The sequence below is a fragment of the Rhododendron vialii genome, chromosome 3a, assembly GCF_030253575.1.
Source record: "Rhododendron vialii isolate Sample 1 chromosome 3a, ASM3025357v1".
NCBI classification, from domain to species: Eukaryota; Viridiplantae; Streptophyta; class Magnoliopsida; order Ericales; family Ericaceae; genus Rhododendron; species Rhododendron vialii.
This window is the reverse complement of record NC_080559.1, coordinates 10,153,956-10,172,860: the sequence shown is the minus strand read 5'-3', so window position 1 is coordinate 10,172,860 and position 18,905 is coordinate 10,153,956. Positions and strand designations below refer to the sequence as shown.

General features: G+C 37.6%; 1 protein-coding gene and 1 non-coding gene across 3 annotated transcripts; one reads left to right on the top strand and one right to left on the bottom strand.

Annotated features, from left to right (window-relative positions):
- Positions 1–1,412: 1,412 nt before the first annotated feature.
- LOC131321517 (small nucleolar RNA U3) lies at positions 1,413–1,584 on the bottom strand. Its single transcript, XR_009198557.1, has one exon. It is a non-coding gene; the product is annotated as a small nucleolar RNA U3 (small nucleolar RNA).
- Positions 1,585–4,965: 3,381 nt separating this feature from the next.
- On the top strand, positions 4,966–17,913 carry LOC131318390 (DNA glycosylase/AP lyase ROS1-like). 2 transcript variants are annotated; one of them, XM_058348098.1, is made up of 20 exons: positions 4,966–5,124; positions 6,172–6,762; positions 7,317–8,864; positions 9,339–9,716; positions 11,524–11,614; positions 11,694–12,771; positions 12,883–12,962; positions 13,138–13,222; positions 13,312–13,403; positions 13,483–13,551; positions 13,694–13,730; positions 13,826–13,908; positions 14,756–15,214; positions 15,597–15,633; positions 15,738–15,795; positions 16,026–16,165; positions 16,253–16,318; positions 16,396–16,510; positions 16,583–16,621; positions 17,528–17,913. In XM_058348098.1, the coding sequence occupies exons 2-20, from the start codon at positions 6,210–6,212 to the stop codon at positions 17,650–17,652; spliced, it is 5,133 nt and encodes a 1,710-aa protein (XP_058204081.1). In that variant the 5' UTR covers positions 4,966–5,124; positions 6,172–6,209; the 3' UTR covers positions 17,653–17,913. The 2 variants fall into 2 exon arrangements, with proteins under 2 accessions (XP_058204081.1, XP_058204080.1); XM_058348097.1 differs by lacking the exon at positions 4,966–5,124 and adding an exon at positions 5,320–5,458.
- Positions 17,914–18,905: the final 992 nt, after the last annotated feature.

The following is an 18,905-nucleotide window of genomic DNA, read 5'->3' as shown; positions in this document are numbered from 1 at the left end:
CCTTTCTTTTCTATTCCAGTTAACAGCAATTCAAAATAAACCTAATGAATAGTCACCAAAACAAAACTTAACTTAGACATTTCAATTAATTTAAACCTTTTTTTTTAACAAAAGTGCTACACACACAATGGTTGTGTAAAACACAACACACAACCAATCTCTAGCAGTCCATTGTTGTAATAAATGGTCAAGATTCGCTCAAACTCTTCTCCATAAAAATTAATCTTTTCCTTTGAAGAGTTTTTATAAAATCTAGACCGTCCAAATACATCTGGACGGTCAGAATTACATACACAACCAACACAACGGTTGTGCAAGTAGCATTTTTGTTTTTTTAATTCAAAAGTGCTAGGAACAAAGAAATGGTATCCAAAAATTACCCGAAATACATTTATAAAGGTATTTATGATCGGTAATAAACATTTATTACCGCCAGTTAACAACAATTTAAAATAAACCTAGTGAATAGTCACCAAAACAAAACTTAACTTAGACATTTCAATCAATTTAAACCTTCTTTTTTTTTTAATTCAAAAGTGCTAGGAACAAAGAAGTGGTAGCCAAAAATTATCCAAAATACACTTATTTCCATACATAAATACCTTATTTCAGATAATTTCAGGACATTTTTTCTTTGTATCTAACATTCCCCTTTTTAATTTTATAATTGACACCTTTAGATATCTGAAAGGACTAAGGTCCCGTTTCAGAGCACTTTCTTAAAAAATAAGTACTTATTTCACATTTTCAAATTCAAAAATAATGTAAATAAAAAAAAAAAATTTTGCATCATATAAAAGATCTCGATAAGATCTATATTGCTAAAAAAATTATTTACGTAAACACATTATTTTTAAATTTAAAATTATCTTTTTAAAAAATAAGTATTTATTTTCAGTTTCAGAACGAGCCTAACGCCATCCGAATAAAACCCCCCATACCCTCAGAAGTTATTCAGGGCTTATACCCAAACCTAAAGCAGAAGGTGCAAGAAACATAGAAAAAAGGTGAGAATAGAGGGATGCTATTCACACAGATGAATAGCATATAGATCATGCACTGATTAAGTTGTGGAGCCTACTACGGGTCCCACACAAATGATCCGATCCGTTCATTAAATTTAAAACATTTTTTCAACGGGCATTTGCAAAAAATCAGCTCAATCCGATATCAAAAAGCACTCGATCCAATCATCTTACTTTTCGTGCAGATCTGAAACTGAACAAAACGTTAGATGATTGGATCAAGTATTTATAAGCATCGGATTGAGCTAATTTTTTAGGGGGGCCTTTGAAAAAATGTTTTAAATTTAATGAACGGACCGGATGGTTTGTGTAGAACCCGTAGTGGGCCCAACATCTCGATCAGTGCAAGATCTGTGCATTTTTCATCTGTGTAGGTAGAAAAGGACTGGTCTGTCAGAAAGCCGCATGACCATCTCCTGACTCGAGCGTCCAGAATTGTTAATCACGCTCTGATCATGCGGCCGCGTTTCATCTACAAGACCTGGGGTCCTGTCTCCTTAGTAACCAAGGATACAGATGTACGAGGCCTATAGAACAGATCCTGTTCAAGTAAGGTCGTGCTCTCTATCTCCGATGTTCGCTTCCAAATACTGTCTTCTCTTCTCTTTGAATTGTCGATGTGGGACTTCTCTCTTACCAAACAGCTGGCAGTAGTAGAAAAGCTTGCGCCAGGGCGAGTGTGCCGACAGTGTGGGGGGGGGGGGGGGGGTACCGATAACGAGGTTATCGACGGACAGAAGAAGTCACACCAAACATTAACATTAACGGCCCCGTACCTCAAACTCTTTGACGACGTCGCCGCCCCTAACGGACGTCAGTGCCTGTAACGGCCCGATTCACACGGGTCATGCGTCAGGATCGGCTCGATCGCCACGTCAGTCACTCACGTGTTTGCTTCGTGAAGAAACACCCAGTACTATATTACTCCATATTCGATTTACTCGTTGACTAGTAAAATAGTACTCCTTTTTGTGATTGATTGGATTTAGACCCCGTTTCAGAAAACATTCTTAAAAAATAAATACTTATTTCACATTTTCAAATTCAAAAATAATATAAATGAAAATAATGCAAACGGTGCAAAAAAAATTTAATTCCATTTACATTATTTTTGAATTACAGACAAACAATTATTTGCGTAAACACTTTATTTTTAATTTTTAATTTTTCTACCAATATGAATTTAGTTTGAATTACAGACAAACAATTTTTAAATAATTCCTGTGCATGGTCCATTTTAAATTACAAACCGTGCACAGAAATTTTGAAACCCTTAAACAATCCCATTGAATGGAAAGACCACAATACTTGAAAGGTACTTAGACTAAATTAATTCCGTTTTTTTAAGACGAGATTTATTCTGGTGGACTGGTGGTTAGTAATTTTCTTAATGTTTGGTCAAAACGCTTAATTGCAATAGCATGGGAAAAAAGAGAGGCCAAAGTTAAACAAATATTTTTAGAAGACCGAAAATAAATAAGACAAAGACAGGATAATATCAAAAAAACCTGTAACATTACGCGAGTCCTACGAGATTGACAGTTTTGGTAAATATCAACCAATCCCGGTGGCATCGTCAAAAATTTGTATATGTGGGGACACAATCCAACACATACAAATGTATTGTAGAAAAAAAATATCTATCTTGTTTAAGAATCTAAGAGTATCCACAATGACATAACCAAAAGTGTTAAATTTTTAAAATTAACAATATTGATGCAAAAAATGGCTCATAATCACACCTAGCAACCTACTTAGAAATAATCAAATTTTCAATTTTCGATAACCAAAACTAACAATCTTTTGCCATTAATTAAATTTAATGAACCTTACATTCTCAATTAAATACACACATCATTACAAAAAAAAAAAAAAAAAACGTTCTATCTCTTCCTTTTTCCCCTCTCTTTTTTTTCAACAATGTTTACAAAAAAAATATTTTACTTAAAACTTTTTTTTTAAATTGTTTTGCCCAAAAAATTATTTTTAACTGTTTCTATAAAACATTTTTATACAAAAAAAAAATGTATAAAAATTGTTATTTTTTCAAAGAATTGTTTTGTATAAAAAAATGTATTTTTGAAAACCTTTTCTTATATAAAAGCTATTTTTTCAAAAATCATAGTTGCACAAAAGCTATTTTTCTTAAAACTCTTTCTTTTTAAAAAAAATTTCAAAATTTTTAATTTCTATTTCTAATAAATAGTTTTTTTAGTCTCAAAATTATTTTTAGAAAAAACTATTTATATGTTCACAATTATTAATTTTTTGTAATTTAAAAAGGTAATGTGACAACTTTTGGTTATTTAATTCGGATTATGCTATTGTGAACATTTACATTGCTGACCTTAACAATCTCTTAAATGAATAATCAAAAACTGATGTAACAATTTTTGATTACCTATTTTTAATTATAACATAGTGGATACCCTAGCATACTTTGATTATCTTTTGAACTATTTTTTCAAGATCCCTATTAATTAAAGAGTTTCACTATCATACTATCTTAAAGTAGCAACGAAAAAAAATTATATAATTCAAACAAATTTATAGTTTCCATAATTTTTATTTCTCGTAAATTTAGTTTTCGTAATTATTTGCACAAGCAAAATAATTTTATTTTTAGTTCTATACGAATAACCTTCAAGGCTTCAATTAAAGAGAGTAGTTATTGGTAAATTTAAAAAACTAAAAAAGGAATAAGGGAGAAGGGGAAGGTGAAATGAGCCTGGCTTGACTTGCATTTTGTAATGAGATAGTAATAATTATCAATGTTCTAAAAATTGCTAGGTGCTAGTCGAACAGAAAAAGGTCACCTAACGCCTAGGCGCCATCTAGTAAATCGCCTAAGCACCCAAGCAAAGACTAGATGCTGAGTAGTCAGCTTCCTAATCTAGGCATTAGACCACCGCCTAGCACCTAGGCGGTGAATAATCGGCATTGGCAATCAACTTTTAGAACACTGGTAATTACTCTAAATTTGCAAACACGTAGTAGTTTGGAGGTAATAGTTCCAATAAATGAAGGCTTGCTTGTGAGTAATTAGTACTCCTAATTCACTGGTTTTAAACACCATCACGTGATGTTTCAACATCATTGTCTATCACATACTCCCTCTCTCCCAATTTAACAGTCATTTTTTAAAGTTTTTGTCACTTTTTAATTAATTATATTTCATAATTATTTTATGTGATTTTAAAAATATTTTATTATAAAATTAATTAAGATTTATCAAATAAGAGTTATATTTAATATAAAATTCATTGCTAATATAAAGATATAACTAATTTTTTTATCTAAGAACATCCAATATTTTTTTCTTGCTTGAACGTACTGTATAATTGTAAGGAATAGCACCTAGTATGATTGATTATTTACTCTTCCTTTTAAAAAAGAAGTCTTGAGTTCGAGTCTTTATGGAAAATCTTCCGTTGGAACTACTAAAAAAACTAACCTCTAACATTCTACCAAAAAAGTACTCCCTCTGTCCCAATTTAATTGTCACTTTTAAGAATTCATGTCACTTTTCAATTGATTGTATCTTGTAATTTATAATATTTTAAGTGATTTTAAAAACGCTATATTATAGAACAAATCGAATCTATTAAACAAGATCCATATTTGACATAAAATTCATTATCAATTTAAAAATATAACTAATTTTTTTATCCAGTTAGAATAAAACTGAGACAAAAAAATTGAAACCGAGATAGTAATATAGTGAACGTTCGGAAGTGTGAAAAAGAAACCATAGAATACAGTTGGGATCCTGTGCCCCCACTGGTTCTTTAACTACCATAGGCCCCACTGGTCCTTAACTGTCTCCGCCACTGCTCATAACGGTTAACAAACGCCTAAAATGTGCATCCCTCCGTACGATGTTTTTTTTAACACATGACTTTACTATGCAATAAATAAAAAGTCTTCCCTTATATTTAATGGTGTCATTTGTTGCTCACCAGCTAAAGATCAAAGTCATCAGCCCCTGGTCCATTTTTCCCTACTTTCTCTCTCTAAACAAAAAAACACACCTCACAGTCCTCCACTCCTCCGCCGTTCCGTCGGTTACCCAGATCTCCGGCAATGACCCACTTTTCCGGTAACCTTTATCCACTTTTTCCCCATCTGATTCGCATTTATTTATTTTCGGGTGATTAATTTGAATTTAAATTGATTTGTGTGAGGTGTAAAAACTTAGAAAGCAGAAAATTAGAAAAAAGCGGCAGGAGATCACAGATTCTGAGGAGCTTCTGTTGCGGTTGTTATGGGAAATCTGTTAAAACCAATTTTAAGCCGAAATTCATTTCCAATTATTTATTTGGTGAGACTTTTTTGAGATAATCTCGAATGCTTGTGTTCTTTCACCATGAGAGAGCAGCTGGGTATGGGTCTGGTTTAGGAGATCTGTTCTTCACAGCTGTTCTTGGTTTCAGGTTAATGTCGGTTCTCTCCTTTTGAGTTTTTTTCTTCCAACATTATAATATACATCAACGGAAGTTAGAGGAAAATTAGTGAGTTCATAAACCAAAAGGGATTCACGCCTCTCCGTAGACTCGAACCCAAAACGTCTCTCCGTTGGATGCCTTGTGAGTTTGTTCATGTCTACTCTTATTTCTAAGTCCTTTTTCACAACATAATCAAATAGTCCACCTGGCCGTGGTTAATGTGCCAAAAGTACACTTCCATATTAATTTGCCTCACTCAATTCACTTATTTTTTTATATTTTTTTTTTCCCGTTTAAGTGAACTTTTCTCATATCTTTGTCAATTTTAATTTTTTAATTTTTTTATTGTTTTGTTCCTCAAAGAACTTTAAAATAATACTGGTTCATTTATGGAAATTACTCTTTCATTTAAGACAAATTACTTTCACTAAATTATGAGGGGAATTTTTTTAACACTAGAGACAAAATGTTGAAACTGTAAGCAATTAAGCAAGTCAAACCAGATTAGCATGAATATTGAATAACGTACAGGGCTGAAATGTATGTTGAAGTTCTAATCTTTTAACATTATTTGTAGCAAACACTGCCCAGTGAGCAGTTATAAGGATTACCCTGTTTCGTGTAAGTAAAATAATTCGGATGGGGTTGGTACTGAACAAAAATTGCTAGGTGAAATTTATTCTGTAACTTACTATGTGCAGAGGAATTTGGGACTTTGTGAGCCAATTTTAAGGAATCAATGCCTAGAAGAGTTGATAAAGCAGGAAAGATTGGACGCTTACCAGTTTCTAGAGATGCGGAAATGGATGTCGGCAGGGAAAGCTCGATTCCAAAGTTGAAAGAATTCCAGGTCCAGAGTAGTTGTGTTCCAATGACACCAATGCAGCCCATTGTCCAGAGACCACAGCCAACCGGCACAGAGAGACGAGAAGATCAGCTAGGCCAAGAAAATAAGTTGCCACAAGAAACTCAAGCTCATAGAGTAGCTGCTTATTGTGAGTCGTTGAAATCAATTGACGTAGACCAGGGTTTTGCTAATTGGGAGGTAAATTTATCCCAAATTTCCAGCAATGTTCGGTATAGCTCTCAGTTTTTCATGGAGGCGAACAAATTAGAAAGTGGTCCTTTCACAAACCTGAGAACCCTTGAACATCTTGAGAAGAATTCTGCATGTGCAACTCAGAAAGGGACTGTTAATGCAGCAAGCAGTTCTGTCATTCCAGTTTCCGACTCCACTTGTGATGATAATCAATTGGAGGCCACCTCCACAACTTCCTTGGTAGCCAACGAAGGTATCTCACTTGTATCAAACTTGCAGAGCTACAGCAGTCGTGCGCCAAATATACCTCAATTTAAGTTTCAAAAGCCAAAACTTAACTTCTGGTTGGATATTGTTTTTCATTGGACTATATTAATTATCTTCACTCGTATTTCCCTAAGAACAATATTTTTCAAAAAAAAAAGTTCACTTCTTTATGCAAGGTGAAAACAGGACTAACAATTTCTGGAGCGTTCTATGTGAGTTATATTGACAATTTGGGTTTTTAGAATTTTGGCTGGATTTTCTACGTCAAAGTTGTACTTAAAGGTAAGTGACTAATGATTTCAAAGTAAATAGGTAAACTTTCACCTGAAAGAGCGGTGTTACTGTTGAAGAGAAGTGCATGTTATTCGACCATTAAGAAATGTATTTTGAGGCTTATAAAAAAGACGTGTATGCATATTAGAACCACAACCGTATTCTCTTCACATGGGCAATTACTTTTCTGATGCTACCAAATACATCTGATTTTTGTCTCTATTCGTTCCTAAAACTGATATGATATGTAAAATCTGTCTCTTACAGATGAAAATTCTGCTCCTGCTGGACCCGCCTATGATCTCAATTCGCCACCTAGAATAACATGCTCGAGCTGGAATAGCCCCTCACAGTTTTCACCCATAACACCTGATCAGTCCAATAAATCAGAAAACAAGGAAGCTCATGTTATTGCCATTTTGAACATTGACGAAAGAGCAAATCAGGAAAGGGAGAAGCGAGGGGACAATATTGATACGTCAGAATTTGAAGTTGAAGAGCTGCCAAAGGATTTGGCTTGTGCTGTTGTTTCCACACAATTGCATGAGAATCACGACCCTGACAAGGCAAGCAACCTTGCAATTGACCTGAACACAACCCCGCAACAGAAAGAAAGAAGAAGAAAACATAGGCCAAAAGTGGTTATAGAAGGCCAGGCAAAAAGGACTCGAAAGCCTGCGTGCCCCGCAGACACCCCGACGGGTAAGAGGAAATATGTCCGGAAAAACAAACTTGACAAAACCCCTAGCACTCCCACTGCAGAGGCAACAAGCAGAACTACTGATATGGAGCCTGCGCCACCTGCAGCAAAGCTCTGCAAAAGAAAATTAAATTTTGACTCCGATAGCCAAGTGACGGAAGAAGAATGCTCTTTGTCTAGGCTGCAGTCAAAAACCAATGCCGAATCAGAATCACATGCACAAAACTTCTATACCAGAGTTGAATCAAATACAAATGCGTATACACGAGTAGGCATTGCCTATGAACCCACGTATCCCATGACCAAAGTGGTTGAAGATTGCATATCAAACCAAGAAAGAAGAGCACCAAATCCCCAGACCACTAACAGAACTGACCCGCTTCATGAACATTCCAAGGGCCGTGACCAAGATGCCCCTATAGAAGGAAAATGCCAGATTGTTTTCTCAGATGAAACACATGTTGAACGGGAAAGCATCATACAAGGGATAAGTTATGGGGGAGAACCAGAAAAGGAATTAGAGAGAGGTAATCCACGAATGAGTTATGAGGTGGAACACAGCCGCACAAATGTGATTGGATGTCGTTACAATGCTTTGCACGGATACTGGGCAATGATTCCAGCAGATATGTATAACAATACTGGAATTCCTGGCATGTATTTTGATGCAAATTACAAGAAGAAGAGAATTGAGAAAGGGCATAGTTCAACCACATCAAGCACATTGTCTAATGTGACTGTTGCAGAAGGAATACCACAGTCTATGACCAATGCCTGTCCTGCTTGTCTTGAGAATGCTCAATTTATTTCAAGTAGTATCTCAACTAAAACTGCATCGGTCATAGGTGCTCAAGGGAAAGAACAAACTTTTGAATGTCGACTTGCTTTGAACCAGAAAGGAAGGATATCAAAGAAGAGAGCAAAGAATCATAATCCGACAGGCATGTTTGGATCACTGATTGAATTTGTTGAGTGTAGACCCAAGCCAACATTGCCTGCTGAAGGAGTCCCCAAAATGGGTGTTATGCAAGGGTATGAAGTTTTCAATCACCCTCCCACATGCATGGATGCACCAATGAAGATGAAAAAGGAAACTAAAAGAAAAGCCGGCTCAGGTACTTCATTTACCAAAATGTGCGTTGCATGTGTGTGCAGTCATAGCTTTTTGTTTCCATTATGATTGGAGAGGTGACTCCCTTTCTGTTAAAGTGATTACCAAACCAAACCCAACAAACTTAAGCTTTGTGTCCCAATTAATTGGGATCACTATGAATCAGTGTGTCCCAATCCATTGGTGTTGGCTACATGAATCATTCGTTTCCATTTTGCTCCGTCGAGGGCCATATAAACATTCTTAAAAGTAATTTTCTACTTTTTTTCAACCTCATCCTATGTTAGTTTAGGCTTTCCTCTCTCCCTAGCAATACCATTAATGACAATCTCGTCTCTTTTCTCAATTGTTGCATCTACTGGTTTTCCGTTGTATATGTTGCATCAACTTATCCTATGTTTTTACTCCTAATCATATTCGGCATGTATAATTGTCTCCTTGTCTAAATACCCTGACACGTTTTATAATGATCTTACAGAGGCAATTAAGAGGAAAATCCCTTCTCCTGATGAACTTACTGAGCAGTTAAAGCGTCTAGACATCTCAAATCAAGAGCAGCGTTCCCTTGCTCCTTGTTATTTTAGATATGAAGACCTAAATGCCCTAGTTATTTATCAAGGACATGGGAGTGTCGTGCCTTTCGAAGGTTCATTTAATCCTGTCCGGAAACGGAAACCGCGACCTAAAGTTGATGTTGATGAAGAGACAAATAGAGTCTGGAAGCTTCTTTTGGAAAATATAAACAGTGAAGGTATCAATGGGACAGATGAAGAGAAAGCAAAATGGTGGGAAGAAGAAAGAAGAGTGTTCAGGGGGCGGGCTGACTCATTTATTGCACGCATGCATCTCATCCAAGGTACCAGCATAAGTATCATCTGTATATACACACACACATAGCTAGCAGTTATTAGGATTTCAATCGAAAAACAAGTTGCTCAACCGGGGAAAGGTTGTTACTGAATTCCTCATGTGGTCTAAAGACTCTAAACTATACACGCAACAGACCAAGTGGTCCCACGCACACAGAAACAGTTCATGGTCATAGAAGATAACTTCTCAGCTAACTGGTGAGTGGAAAACATCCAAGTGCCACAACCATGGAGAAAAGAGATGAAAGTGTGAAAAGAAGCATACGAACAAGAAACCTAATTCACTGCTAGTGCCCTAGTACTATTTTGATTTAGAGAAACAGTGAATTCGGGAACTTAAGGAATATGCAGTGAGAAAGTTATAGTTCCACTTATCATTATACCCCTAGTCAACAAAAACTTTGGTTGCCTTGAAGAAGAGAGATAAGAAATTTCCCAATGATGGCTTCCTTCGTTTCATATGTTTCTTATCTTTTCTTCTATTTTTTTAGTTTCTAGTATTCTTTCTTTACCCAATTTTTGCGATGAATAAATCGTAGATTACCGTCGAAGACAAGAAGTGAGAGCACCCAAAAAGTTGGAGCATCTCTAATTACTGGGTAAATCAAATCCTAAATAGGAGCAACTAGCTTACCGGAGCCAGGTAGAGGAACATAAAACGTTAGAGGTTTTTGAAACTATAGGACTATGTAGAGAAACAGCTAATGCCATGTGTGGGGTGGTGTTCAATCTGGACCTCCAAGCTCCCTCCTTCCCCCTTCACCTAGCCCTGCACAAAGAGCACCTGTTAGTGCCTTGCCGGCTGAAAGTGGCTGGAAGGCACTCCAATGCTTAAGTCAGTCCTGAGCTCAGAAGAGAGAAGGCATACCATTTTAGGGTTGATCGTGATCTATTTATAGGAGCATCTTGCCTTGGGGACCAAGATGGCTTGTGCCGGTTGCATGCCTTGGTGACATCACCTCAACAACCACCTTCTGACTCAACACCGCACACAACGATCGCCAGGTGCTGTGCTGCGGCAAAAGAGGGGACTGGTCTGCGTGGCAAGTCTTGAAAGGGTCCATGTGGCCAAACCATATGACTGTGGGGCCTCAACGTGGCGAGACCTGGAGATGACACGTGGCCGAACCGTACTTTAGGGCGAACTTCGTGGTGCGGTACATTGTACGATAGAATACATGGCATGACTGGAGTGGTGCCATATGGACTAACCGAACCACACGGGAGCGACATTCTTCTGACATAGAGCCCTGTTGCCGTCTGCTGGCAGACCCTTCCCTTGAAGTCTTCGGCCGTTGCCGTCCGCTGGCTGACCCTTCCCTCGAAGTCTTCGGCCGGCTCACCGAACCCCAGGTTCGGTATCCCACCTAATCATTGGTGGGCTCTGGACATCCAGATGATTGGGCTGATTGGCTCCAATGGGTTGACCCGCAATCCGGCTCACTACACATGCCTGGTATGGAGCTGTATTAGACCTTAAGGATACCCAACCAATAAGCAACTCAGGGGGTAAAAGATTTGTAAAATGTTTGCTCAGGCAAACTTATTACTAGCCAGAAAGCCTCAATAACTGATTACCCAGTATATCATTCCTCAAAAAACCTTTATTAAGAAACCTATCCACTTACCTGAACAATAAAAGATTCCAAACTGAAGTTTTTAAAAAAAAAACACTCCTTACCCCCAGAAACATTTAGGGCATCCTCTTGCTTTTCTCCAACCTCTAGGATGATAGAAATATTTCTGTTCATGCTAGTTATTGTTAAACTTACAGTGCGATGCAATGGTATGCAGGAGATAGACGTTTCTCTCCATGGAAAGGTTCTGTTTTGGATTCAGTGATTGGAGTTTTCCTCACGCAAAACGTCTCAGACCATCTTTCTAGGTGAACTGGATTTTATAAACAAATAGAGATTATAAAACAATTTGCACTAGAAATCTTCTTAATCTACTTCTTTTTGCAGTTCTGCCTTTATGTCTCTGGCTGCACATTTTCCCCTCAAATCAAAGAGCAATGAAAGGCCATGCTCTGTCGAGACATGTGTATTGGACAAAGATAAAGAAGTGTGTAGAATGGATCCAGAGGATACCATGAAATGGCAATGGCGTGAAGAGAAGTCAAACCAGCCTGCCTCCAACAGGAGTTCCGTAACATCCCATGAGACGGATTATTTTCCAGAAAAAGTAGTTGCCAACAGCAATGAATCTCTTGGAAGCAGCATGGATGGTGAAAAGTCAGTCGATAATTTGGAATGTAAAACCTCAGACATTTCTAGAGATGGTCTACAGATATACGATGAATCAACAACAGACAGGAAAGTGATTCAGCTCATACAAGATGTAGCAAGTTCCACAGGAGATAATAGAGAAGTTGATGATGTACTTTCTTCTCAGTATTCCAGCAGTTCCTCTCCAAATTCTGTGAACTCTTCAATGGCTCAAACTGCTGAGAGAATAGGATCATTCTTTCATGACAACTCAGAAGCAGCAGATCGAACATTGAGGCAAAACCCCGAAATTGTTGCTGGCTCTTCTTTTATGGAGCTATTAAGAAGGCAAGAAGAAGGAATTCACAATCACAAAACTGGAAATGTATCGCCTTGTGAAGCAAATGGGTACTCCTGTACAGAAAATTATAAACGAAATCAAATAGTTCAGCAAGTTCAGGAGTTGCCAAACCTTTCAAGAGAGACCTTGGATGCCACAGAGAGCACCAGCATAACTAGTAAACCGAAAAACACTGAGCATAAGGAAGTTGATCCATGTGCGGTAGACCGTGGATATGTTCCTGATATAGCAATAAGTGGAAAGAGTTCTGATAGTTCCAGCGTGAAGGGGGTAAGGATTGGAGAGCAGAAACAGAACACAGAAGACTGGGATAGCTTAAGATTGCAGGCACAAGCCGAAGGTAAAAGGAGAGAAAGAACTACCAACACAATGGACTCGTTGGACTGGGAAGCAGTGCGGTGTGCAGATGTTAGCGAAATTGCTTACACCATTAGAGAAAGAGGAATGAACAACAGGCTAGCAGAGAGAATTAAGGTACATATATGTCAGTTGACAGCAGATAATCAAGTATCCGACCATTTTTGTTATGTTGGGAGAATCTTACATAGGAAAGCCATCTAACTGATAATGATTGAGCAACTGCAGGATTTCCTGAACCGGCTAGTCCAAGACCATGGAAGCATTGATCTTGAATGGCTAAGAGATGTCCCACCTGACAAAGCGAAGTAAGCCTAGTGAAGGACTTTATATTACTGACTTACTGTCTACGATGCAACTGTCTAAAGTTAACAAGGTCATATCGGTGTGATTACAATATTAATGAATGGAAAAATTAGTTTCAGGTTTCCTAGATGGCAAAATGATTAAAAACAATTTCTTACAAAAAATTTGTGATGGCAGAGAGTATTTGTTAAGCGTAAGAGGGTTGGGTTTGAAAAGCGTGGAGTGTGTCCGGCTTTTGACACTTCATCATCTTGCTTTCCCAGTAAGTTGCAAATTTATGTACTTGGCATCTCATATAACATGCATAAATCCGATAATGAAGACGTTTGATACTTGTACATCTGCAATAAGGTCGACACAAATGTTGGAAGAATAGCTGTAAGACTTGGATGGGTACCCCTTCAGCCACTGCCAGAATCACTTCAGCTGCATCTACTAGAACTGTAAGTATGAACTGCCAAGGGATTTACAGCACTGAAATTATTCAATAACAATAGAAAAGCTGATGTTGTTCCTACGTAGGTACCCGGTGTTGGAATCAATTCAGAGATATCTTTGGCCACGACTTTGCAAGCTTAACCAAAGAACATTGTAAAGACTTTTCTGATTAAACATAATACTTTATTTAGATTTCTGGTTACATCGTGCAATAATGCTCTTTTAGTTGTATGACTTGGCTGAAATGTCATATGAATTTTTGTTCACATCGTGCAATAATGCTATTTTGCTACAGGTATGAGCTACATTACCAGATGATAACTTTTGGAAAGGTATGTAGTATACCCCGGGAAATATCCACTGATTGCCCCTCAGTTGATGATTAATTGCACACAGGGGGAATAGGCATTCATGAAATTTGTTGCAGGTTTTCTGTACAAAAAGTAAACCAAATTGCAATGCTTGTCCGCTGAGAGGAGAATGTCGTCACTTTGCAAGTGCATTTGCCAGGTTTGCCCATCATTTGTCATGAATCTTCACCTAAACCCCCACTAAGCCAATTATCTGTATACCCAGTTGGAAAATTCTGTTCGTGCACTTTTCAATGATCCACCAGAACGGCATGGGAGATGAAAAATTACTAGTATGTTGATGAAACAAACAAACACATAGTTGTTGCAGGTGCAAAATACAAATTGAATGCTCATAGATACTCATTTAATATATATATATATATATATATATATATATATATATATATATATATATATATATATATATATATATCCACACATGCATTTACGTCTTTGCAGGTGTGTATGTGTATATACCAGTTCGGATATAGGAGATAAATATACGCAAGAAAAGCAACTGCAACGTTTGAATTGTGTTTTTATGCAGATCGTGTCATATTTATATTCAAAGTCAATATACTCCTTGTGTCCCATATTTTTAGCCCGCTATTCCATTTTGGACATCCAAAAATATTATTTCTTTTTGAAAACCCAAAGAAAAAATTCTTTAGAGTTCCCCAAACGAACCCTCCTAAATTACTAAAAGTAGTTTTAAAAGAAGAGAATAAGGGGTAATGTTATAAATCTAATTATACTCCCCTTAAAAAGTTGAGTTCCCTGTACTAGCAGCATAGGGCGGAGGGAGTACTTTTTTGGCAGGCAATTATCAAGGTATTGGAAATTCACTACTTCATTCTGGGTACACAAACATGATTTTCCTTCTGGTTATCTAAATAATGCATGTGAGCTTAGTGCACCAAAAGTCCAATATAGTGTCCCAAAAACAAATCCAAAAGAGTTTACATTATACGAAATGACACAGCAATGAACCATGTTGAATGCAGTGCAAGGCTTGCCCTCCCTGGGCTAGAAGAGAAAAGTATAGTGAGTGCAACTGAAAGCAAAGCAGCTAGTCAAATCCCGGTGGAAGTTACCAAACCATTGCAGCTACCTCTACCTCAAGCTAATCGACAATTGCAAGTACATTCTCAAATCAACAACTGTGAGCCTATTGTTGAAATGCCAGCATCACCAGAACCTACCATTGAAGTCCCTGCAACACCGGAGACGGAAGTACTAGAAAGAGACATCGAGGATGCATTCTATGAAGACCCTGAGGAAATTCCTATGATCAAACTCAATATTGAAGAGTTCACTCAAAATTTGCAACACTACATGCAACAGAACCTGGAACTTTGTGAGGGAGACATCTCAAAGGCTTTAGTAGCTCTAACTCCAGAAGCTGCTTCAATTCCGGTGCCTAAACTTAAGTATATCAACCGTCTAAGAACAGAACACCAAGTGTAAGTAGCCACTTCTTGCATCTCCGAACAATTAACAAAGCATGCAAGCTATCACCGGTCCCATTATGCTTTACCGAGAGATTAAGATTCCTCTTAGCCACATAAAAGGAAAGCATCACTGGTCATGAGAGTCTGAGATAATAACTATTGAAGCTAACCAAAAGCCTTTGGATAGTACAAGAGACCTAATATGAACAAAAACCAAGTCATTTTCTAAGCTATAGTCTGTAGACAAGCCACGAGGAGAACTTTCTTTTACAATGAGGAGAGGAAGTCCCAAAATAGAATAAGTTATTGGGAAATCAAACTTATCCTTTCCCTGACATGTTATGAGTGCTGATCCTTGCTAACTTATATCAATTGCCCATCCTACATTCTGCAGCTACGAGCTTCCAGATTCGCATCCTCTACTTGAAGGGGTTAGTATTACTCCATCTACATCAAAGATAGCATGAAATATATTTTTTTGACTCTTACATGTTTAGATGCACACTCTAATTCAATGGACTTACTAAAATTACAGTTGGACAATCGAGAACCAGATGACCCATGCTCATACCTTCTTGCTATATGGACACCTGGTAAGTACAACACAATAGTTAAGGTGGCTCATAACATCGCTAGAACAATGCCGATGCATGATGATCTATCCATAATCTAGAAGACACGAACGTCTGCCTCAGCCCTTCTGCAATCTCATTGCGGGACTAAGCAAGAGGTCCATGTGGACAGTTGGACAATTAGCTCATTCATTTTTAATCCTGCTCTGATTTTGCTAATTGATTCTACTTTATGTCCAATGTCGTGTCAGGTGAAACTGCAAACTCAATTGAACCACCAGAAAAGAGTTGTGGCTCTCAAGAATTTGGTAAGCTATGTGATGAGAATACATGTTTTTCATGCAATAGCACCCGTGAAGCGAACTCTCAAATTGTTCGAGGGACCATTCTGGTGAGATATCCATATCATCAATGTTATTATGGGATTTAAGTGATGAGATTACTTTTTGAACTTCTATCTAATAATTATGATGAACAGATACCATGCCGAACAGCTATGAGAGGAAGTTTTCCACTGAACGGCACATACTTTCAAGTTAATGAGGTAAATTGTGATATATGTCAGCCAATTCAGGACACTTTTCCCGATTAGGCAGTAGTAAAGGAGAATTTCCTATGCAGGTGTTTGCTGACCATGAATCTAGCATTAACCCAATTGACGTTCCGAGGGCTTGGATATGGAATTTACCGAGACGCACAGTGTTCTTTGGAACCTCTATTCCAACAATATTTAGAGGTAAAATATCATAATTCGTTGTCAACTTGTAATTAGGTATGGAATTTAACACAACTTTTTCTTATACATTAGGTCTGTCAACGGAAAGCATTCAATACTGTTTTTGGAGAGGTACGTCAGAATAACGATGTTATAGCTTCCACATTGTTTCCATAATTGTCAACATTATTGGCTATATGCACTATGCAGGATATACCAGTGAAATAGAATAAATTGTGAACATTCTGCAAAAGACGACATAATTGACTTCCACATATGTAATGATTACTGTCCTTCACTTGTTACCATGACTGTGTTACCGTACGGAATACTGAAATGCTAACCAAGACAAATTTGCCAAATCCAAGTTGCACATGGCTACTCTACCCAAACCAACTAAACAACTCCTAAGAATAAATTTTCTGCCCAACAGCATAAAAACAGCTGAACATTCTAGGTGAGGACTGAGGACCCTGGGATCCTTTGATTGATGTGGCTCATTTAGCAGGCAAGGAACCAGCAACATTTTGATTGCTTGTAGTGTCCTTTGGGTAAACTTAGAGACTTCTGTTCTATAGCAGGAGGTAAGGGAGCGTAACCCCTCTCGTAACCATTTCTGATACTTTAAGAGTTATTTTGCAGACGGATTCCCGCAATGACTTTGTTCAGATCATAATTGTTTTGGTTGTAGAAGAAGAAAGGGGGAAAAAAAAAAGAGGCTAGAAACCTAACTCAACTACCAATGTCCTTGTTAGAGTGTCCCCAGGGGGTGAAGGATTTATCTTAGTAATAATGTGGTGCATAGACTAGAAACCACATGCCACATGGAGCCTAGAGATTCTGAGTGCTCTAGAGACCCAAATACCCTATTAACCAGAAAGCAAAAGTTTCACAAGCATATAGTTTGTAGTTTAAAAATCTCCCAAAACAACCATAACTAGTTAATTGGTTTATAGAAAGGAACTAACATGACCTACTGTGTATATGACAGTTCTTTTTATTTGGTACCATGTATAACTTGCTAATTGTTTTATGCAGGGTTTGTTTGCGTAAGGGGATTTGAGCGGAAGACACGAGCTCCCCGTCCTCTCTTGGCAAGATTACACTTTCCTGCTAGCAAATTAAAAGGGACTAAAGGTGACACTAATGTCAAGCAGGGATGATGAACTCGTTCTGGTTGGCACCAGGTCCAAACTGTCCAAACAAGAACATGGAAAGCTGCTCAAACCAACATTTAGTGGCATGGCACTCAACAAGAATGGCTTGATGTAACAGGGCAAAGGATAATTGGCTAACTTCGTACTTGTATTACTGATGAATGGGCATCCAGTCTCTGTGAATAATATAATTATAGTTATCTAGTCCATGCTCAGAGCTGGGAAATTTTTTAAATTATCATCAAAACAACACCAGGAAATTCTGCATTTTATTTCTCTTTCAGCCAGGCAACTAAGTTTCCTAGTGTCTTCTCTTTTAATAAAACCAAAGAACTGGAACAAACATTTGAAACCTGGGCCTAAGATGATTATGGTAGAGCACATAGCTGCTCAAGGAACTAAACTCTAAACTCCATTACTACATATCTAGATCTAGTTCTACGCATACACATAATGGTAACATGACTTTGCTGTATTTTTCATACTTAAAAGAGACTACCTGACAGTTTCCTTGTTATGAACAAACAAACTAATAAGGAAGTGCAAAGAGCAAAAAAGTCGAGGAGCTACTGAACTTGTCAACAAAAGAGAAGAAAAGTGGAAGCACCCTAATGATATGACCGATTAATGATTAGCTCTTGGAGGATATTAAGAGGAGTGATGGCGAATGCGAAATTGGTGCAGAATTGGAAATCTCATCTAGGGTCTTTGCTCCTCTTTGATGGCTCATTGGTTCTGATTCTGTAGGGTTGCGGTTAGGGTTGTCGTTGGCGTTGGTTGTATTGGTTGCTAGTTGTATTTCTCTTGTTTTGATCTGCTGATTTGTGATCTGGTTTCTTTGTTTTTGGGTCTGGGTTGTTTTGACAGGGAACTAATTTAGCAACCAAAAAATAAAAACAGAAAACAGAACCACCTTTGCTATGTTACCTCTATTTTATACAAGACGAAGAAAGATGGAAGTTGGAATGGTGTTTACTGTTTAGAATCTACACTTCGGTTATGGAAATGCAATAACAAGCGGACCTGACCAATTAGAACCAAAATCCCAGAAACAAGTCGAACAGAAAACTAACAAGCATAGCGCAGTATACTGCGCTATTTGGGCTCAACATTTCACTTGTGTGTAAGTAAAACTACTGCAAAGCAAACTCCTCCAACTAGTTAAGATGGGTAACATATAAAGGAGTAATCAACCTATGCAAATGAGGCAAAATGACGTATGGTTACAGTAAGAAATAAGATGCAAACCAACATCATCG

Bases quoted from the DNA above. Each gene is read 5' to 3' on its own strand.
- LOC131318390 (XM_058348098.1), top strand. From the start codon at position 6,210: ATGCCTAGAAGAGTTGATAAAGCAGGAAAGATTGGACGCTTACCAGTT. The intron at 13,223-13,311 runs GTAAGTTGCAAA...ATCTGCAATAAG, and splicing joins TTCATCATCTTGCTTTCCCA to GTCGACACAAATGTTGGAAG. The intron at 16,511-16,582 runs GTAAAATATCAT...CTTATACATTAG, and splicing joins TATTCCAACAATATTTAGAG to GTCTGTCAACGGAAAGCATT.